Below are 6871 nucleotides of genomic sequence, written 5' to 3' on the forward strand. Positions count from 1 at the left end.
GTTCAATGACCTTCCCGCACCACTGGCACTAATCAATGATCCCCTTTAAATTCAAGAATTAAATAACTAACATTGTTCAATTAGCAGCCTTCTGTAAAATTATGCTCATATTTCTGTTTTGTTACTTTGCACAGCCACTCGCATCTATATTGCCGTATGGCCCTGAGGGTATTTAAAAAATAAACAAATACCTATTCGGAGCAAGTGGTAAATTTATCCCGAATATGAAATAAAGCTTCCTACAACTGTATGTTCTTATTTCACTCCCACTTTTATCCCTTCCCTTACGGCGCGGTTCAGACGTCGTCCGAGATTTGAGACCGATACTGCGCACTTTTATCCCTTCCCTTACGGCGCGGTTCAGACGTCGTCCGAGATTTGAGACCGATACTGCGCATTTCCTTTTACCAAAAACAAACTTTCATTTTCATTTTTTCTACAACTGTGTAGCCTGTTTGTACGCGTAAACATTCGAAGCAGTTCCCAGAAACTATTCACCTTTCTGAACGAAAAAATATTTATTGCTTACAGATGTGTACTTATAGCTTTACGCCATACAGTGAACCAGTTTTATTTCGCACAATTTTGCTTCTGCGATCCTCAACCGTTAATGAAAGGTATACGGGTGCGCTGCTACAGACAGCGGCAACATAATTACAAAGTACACAAAAAACAAAACGCACACAGCGGTGTTCACAGCCGATTTTCTTTCGCGCTGCCCCTGCAGGCAGCGTTGCAGGCTGCGGCCGTGTTGAATTTGTTGGCCGTGGAGCCGCCTAGGCACACTTTCTGCCCTAGCGTCTGCGCGCTCAACCGGATGCACTCGTACCCGTTGCCTTTCCGATGTGCAAAGAACGGGAAGCGCATCACACTGGGAGCGCAAAGCACCGAATTCGAGGGCCAGAACGTCGTCGGGTCCACCGGCTGGTCGGTATGGTTCCCCGACGGCATGCAGGCCTGACGGCATGCAGACTCCGTCGTGAGCTCGCGGCCCGCTGTCCGCGGGCAGCGACCCTCAGGGAAGTTCCACTTGACGCAGCCGTCGCCGTCCCAGAACCACCAATTGTGCTTCATGTCGCGCCTGCGTACCAGTGGTTACGCTAGTTATAAGGCGTCGTTTTCTGTCGTACTCTTCAATTAAAGACCAGTGGCATTGAGTACGTTGTGGGGGTCGCGCTGTAGTTTCTAGTGTGAAACTCGCCGAGCAGAAAAGCTCGAAGCGTTTCAAAAGGCAGCAGTAGAGGTCTGCGGCGGTTGATAAATGGCCGAAGTGTTTGGTGCTAAGCACAAGTCTGAGGGTTAAACTCCGACTGGCAGCAACTGCCGCGTTTATAGAGAGGCAAATGCAAGAACACAATTGAGCTTAGATTTTGTTGCGCATTAAAGAACGCCTGTTATGTAGTCAGTCATATTTATTTTAAATGATTCATTATTGCATCAGTATTGCCTTGCATGTGTGAGTTGTCGAGGCACATTCTTTGCAAGCTACCACCCTAAGTCTACAAACACTAGCTATAAAATGGCAGGGCGAAAGAATGAAGGAACAGTCTTACTAGAACGGCTCCATGTGGTTGCAACTAATCCTGAGCTTTTCACCAGCGCGTGCATCGTAGCCTACATTGCGGCCAACAGTTCAACATAATTTAAGATCTGCACTGACCACCTGGATTGTCAACTTTTGACCTTTTTGAGCAGTCTGCAGTTGACGTTAGCCTCGGATGTTGAGTTATGGCCTCGTATTTGGCATCGTCTTGTGCCATTCGCCAGCTAGGAGCGGCCAACAAGCTCAAGTCGGGGGTTCGTGTATGTGTGCATGTTTCTTTCGAGATGTTAGTTAGCTTTTACGTCTCACTTTACAGTATTGAGCTGCGGGCTCATCAAGGCTTATAAGGCCGAACAGAAATGTACGTTCCTCTTCTTTCTTGAGTTTGTTATAAACCTGGCACTATGCGCCGAATAAGAGCAGCAGCTGCCACCGCAGTGCCCCCTGAGGACAATAATATTGATAGAACCGGCCCCCGGACAATATAGATAGAAAACGCCCTCATCCTTTTTGTGCAGTTTTAACTTCCCTGGACATAAGAAAAACTAGTCCACAAGAGCGTTTTGCCCGGAGCATACTTGTACTAGCCAGAGCAATTTTTTTTTAATTTATCATACTGTTAGTCCCACTGGGACTGTTACAGGAGTGGATTTATAGGCAAGATACAAATTAACAGACAGTAACACAAGGGTCAGAAATAAGGTTTAAAGAAACAAGATATTAAGGCATCAATAAACGGTCACATCGAGTGCGGCATAGTTGACGGAAGATAGTTCGCAATTATGGTCTTCAAAGCATGCGTTCAAACACATCCAAAGCAGTACAGGCAATTGGCCCAACATTGGAATCCGCCTTAGCAAAGGCCGGCCTTACAAAGGAGCAGGATGGAACCATCCTGTTACATTCCTTCATAAAGTAATAAACTAGGTACACATCGAGTGGGCTACAACACAAAACCAATAAAGACTGAACATGATAATCAGGTCTGGCTTGTTGATAGGACCGATGAGGCTGCGAGCTCAGCGAACTTTTCAAACGAAGCCTGCGCAGTTATATATTTATCCAGGCCGTTCCATTCTCGTATCGCTCGGGGGAAAAAAAGAAAAGTTATATTTGTTGTTAGCACAAGAATATTCATTAATTGTAAATTCATGCTTGTGACGTGTATGTCTAGAATCATTAAAGCTAATGTAAGTAGAAGGCTCCATGTTGAATGCCTTATGAATTAATTGATAAAGAAGCTTTAGTCTGTGTAGTGTGACGCGGCTTGATAAGGTGTCTAGGCCTGCGCAGGAAAGCAGCTCTGTGGGAGAATCCGTGCGCCGGTACCTGTGGTATATAAACCGAACAGCTTTTCGTTGAACTGATTCGAGCATGTGTACATCTTTTTGCATATAGGGAAACCAGACGACGTTCGCATATTCTAAGATTGGACGGATAAGGACTTTATACGCGAGTAACTTGGTATCCGAGGTTGCAAAGCGCAAGGTGCGTTTAAGGAAGTATAAACTGTTCATTGCTTTTTTGGTAATGTTTTATACTTGGGCTTCAGAGCTCAGATCATCAGAAATAATCACACCAAGGTATTTCTTTCCAGCTACTGTTTTGAGAACGCCGTTGCCCGTGCCATAAGGGAAGTTAAGTTTTGTTTTCTTATTTGTGACAGACATCCCTACAGTTTCTTCATATTGATTACCATTTGCCATGTATTGCACCACTGTATGACGTTGCCCAAAGCTATGTTTAACCTTACCTGGTCTGCTTGAGTGTTTATCTTTTGATATAGCACGCAATCGTCCACAAAGAGACGCACCTTCACATCAACGTGATACGTTATGTCGTTTATGTATAAAATGAACAAAAATCGTGCTAGAACAGAGCCCTGCGGCACGCCTGAAATGACCGGAACGATATCAGAGGCATGATTACTGTATTGCACATATTGTCGGCGTTTCGATAAGTTGCTGGCTATCCACCTCGTAACGGGACCATGTCCAAGTATTTTGTTTAGTTTGAAATTTAGTTTAATATGTGCCACACGATCGAAAGCCTTTGAGTAATCGAGAAAATTTATATCAGTATGACTTTGGTCATTGATTCCCTGTGCGAGGCCATGAAAAATTTCGGCCAGTTGGGTAACAGTGGACAAACCTGCCCTTTAGCCATGCTGGTTTTGGTGAATGATGTTTTGAGTCGCAGTATGTTATTTAAGAAATTTTAATAAGATGTGCTCAAGAATTTTGCAACAGGTACATGTGAGGAGTAGTCCCAAGCTTTACTTCTTGAAACAGGCCAGAGTGCGATTTCTTTCACAATTTAAGTTGCATTGATAGTCAACTCACTGCTTTAATGAGCGACATATCGATTCAAACGACTGAGAGGAGCTGCATAGTTAAAAGCTGTTGAGTGTTTGGTGATTGGTATCGAGATTACCACAAGCAATGTGGAGATTGTAGAATCAGTTATTTACCTCAACTCGCCCTCATTATAATTTGCCGCATTTCATGGTTACTAGTAAACCACTATTGGTGGCAGTCGAATAAAATTCGTCAAGGCAAAAGGCGCGCAGTCTGCAGAGACGAGTGCTAGAGCTATCGACAACACAACCACACATTCCACGATCTGCGAAGGCCACGGAAACGCCCAGACAAAATGACGAGGCGCCAGTTCAGAACTGAGTTCTGCTGTGCCCACACTTTGGTTGAGCACGTTCGGGTATTTTTATTAACTCTTCTGTTTGAAAAAGTATTAGAGCTACGCGCCTGTTTAAGCGCTGATGTTATGTGCAGCTTTAGACAAGTCTTATTGTCACGAGCTTCTCTTTCCAGGTGAAGAGTGGATTGCTTATGGCACCCCTAAGTGGCGTAATTGTAACCTAAATACTTTAAGTCCCGCTACTTCGGGGTGAGCATTTTCTTCTCCCGAAATATATTTATAACTTCGAATATTTTTTAAACAGCAAAACATGTCGCCTGAAGACTTTTGAGCAGGGATGGATGCAGTTTCCTAAATGTTTCACTCACTCTGAGCAAGCGACGAAGTGGGTCCCAGAAGAGCATTGCCTAGAAGGAGGCTGCTTGGTGACGCAGGTTTGCCTACACTGCTCGAAGGAGGTGAAGCGGTTTCTGCCGCGGTTGCACACGACCTCCGGCATTTTGTGCCGAGTGGACACACACGAACTCGTCCACGGGTCGTAGTAGTGACGCTCGGCTGTGCTGCTTGGACCACCCGCGCAGTACCTGAACGAGGTCCGGTCGCATCGCTGCCGAATGAGGAGGCCAACTTTTAGCGCAGAGATCTCAGATAGGGTGACGATAGCTTATCACACCATAATTCAGAGTGACGTTCTTCATACATAATTATTAACGCGATAGCAGTAGGAGCCTCATAACGGAAATAACACCGCGTGGTTAGTCATAAAATTAGCTGATTACTGTACACAGTGATGACGTCATCGGGACACATGAAACGGCAGAGCGCTGATTGGTCAGTGGGGTGTGTGATGTCATGAGACCACGTGACAGGACCGAGTTTGCAGGTGCACTGGCAGTTGGCAGGTGCGGTTGGTTGAGTGCAGGCGTGTGTTCGCGTACCTATCAGGTTGGAATGGAACCAGAATAAACGCCGCTTACATCTGCCGTTGGGGAAAATCTCCTCACGCTCAGAGGGCGGCCTCGCAAGTATAACGCTGAAGATGGAATATGCGTGGCTGCACCTTATGCGGCGATCAGCAGTGACGGAGGAAGATACTATTGCTGTCGTATTGTGAAGATATAATGCTAATAGGTGTTCCTTAATATTTTTGGTTGCACATTGAGACTGTAGTTTCTTTTTCTCGGTGCTTAATTATAAGAGTTCAAACTCTTCAACCCCTTCAATCACTGTCCGTGAAAGTTGTTAGTCGTCAAAAAGTGGTCGCCTCCTATGGAAAAGATTGCTCTGTGCAGAGCACATACTTAACGCATTAGAACTATTAGAAATATACTGAAAAAAAAAACAGCGCCACATGCTTATGTAGCGCTCAAAAGCACTACACGGTTCTGAAAAAAATAACAAAGAGAAGCCACGCCTTCGAACATTCCAGAAAATATTTTAACATGTGGAAAAGTCACAGGTTATTGTCGTCTGCGCCTCGCGAACATTTTTCTTCGTGTGGGCGTTGGTGTCTTAGCCATCTACGAATTGTTCCTAGTCTATTTACTCTCGACAAAACACGCAAGAGAAGGCTCACCAGGCTGGATTGCGTCACGGCCGTGCTGTTGACGCTACTCCTCCGAGCGCTTCCCTCTAGGGCTGCTGGTGTGACTGCGACCGGGCCGCCGGCGCCAGTATCCCCGGCACCAGCCTCGTCACCGGCCCGGACCTCCGGGCTGTTACCTTCTGCCTCGAGCTCCTCCCGCGACGGCCAGTTCTTCAACACCGCCATGACCGCCACGAACATGATGCATAGGCAGAACAGCGCGCTTCCGAACAGGATTCGCGGTAGAAGGATCGGGGGGTCTTCCTGAAGCACCGGGCTATTGGGCCTCTGTATCCGGATGGCACTAGGAGCCTTGGGCATGACAGGGCCTGGGCTTGCTTTCGCTTTGCCGGGGTGCAGCGCAATTCCGCTTCTTTTTCTCTTCATTCTGAACAAGGCGCTCGCACACCTGATAGTGATGATAGCGGTGTTCAATAAGTAAAGGAATTTGCGCAGTATAGTTACCGCCCCACCACCACTTCCCGACTTCTTGGTGCATATTTCTCTTGGACCTGGGCTATCTGCTTTGTACTTATAGAGCACATTCAAGGCATGGGCTTGTTTTTGTGTAACGTCTCCTCACAACTGCCCCAAAATTATAGCCTGCCTAACAACAAAAAGCGATTATCTGCAAGCGTGCAAGAGTTTCTTACTGTAAACAAAACTACCACCCCACTTCAATGAACACTGTTGGGTTGCAATGCAGGACATCGCTGTGGTAACAAATGCTCATTGCATGAATCTGAATGGGTTAAGTCGGGCCTGAGAAATGTTTCGCGGGCTGAATACGATGTTGCGTTGGTAATTATTCCTGTGGTCTGCTCTCCAAATGCCTTTTACAACTACTAATATGCATATATATTGCAATCCTGCATTTGCAGATGTCTTGCGTTCGCTTCGTAATACCTGTGGCCAAAAGAGATAAGAAATGAGGATTTCAACAATTATAATTTGCTTTATTTCACGTGTCATCGATAATTATTCCGGTGTAATATAAACCACCAAAGGAGAATATTCGATGCTTACGTGCTAGAGCTTACGCCATGAAAGTAGGCCTCATCTTGCATAAAGTAATTTTTGATTTATAA

At 45.7% G+C, this 6871-nt stretch overlaps 1 protein-coding gene across 1 annotated transcript; it reads right to left on the reverse strand.

Annotated features, from left to right (window-relative positions):
• Nucleotides 1-605: 605 nt before the first annotated feature.
• LOC144123595 (uncharacterized) lies at nucleotides 606-6138 on the reverse strand. Its single transcript, XM_077656402.1, has 3 exons — nucleotides 5775-6138; nucleotides 4567-4805; nucleotides 606-1081 (listed from the first exon to the last, which is right to left on the reverse strand). Exons 1-3 carry the CDS (start codon nucleotides 6102-6104, stop codon nucleotides 694-696), a joined length of 957 nt encoding a protein of 318 aa, XP_077512528.1. The 5' UTR covers nucleotides 6105-6138; the 3' UTR covers nucleotides 606-693.
• Nucleotides 6139-6871: the final 733 nt, after the last annotated feature.

Source organism: Amblyomma americanum, chromosome 3, assembly GCF_052857255.1.
Source record: "Amblyomma americanum isolate KBUSLIRL-KWMA chromosome 3, ASM5285725v1, whole genome shotgun sequence".
NCBI lineage: Eukaryota > Metazoa > Arthropoda > Arachnida > Ixodida > Ixodidae > Amblyomma > Amblyomma americanum.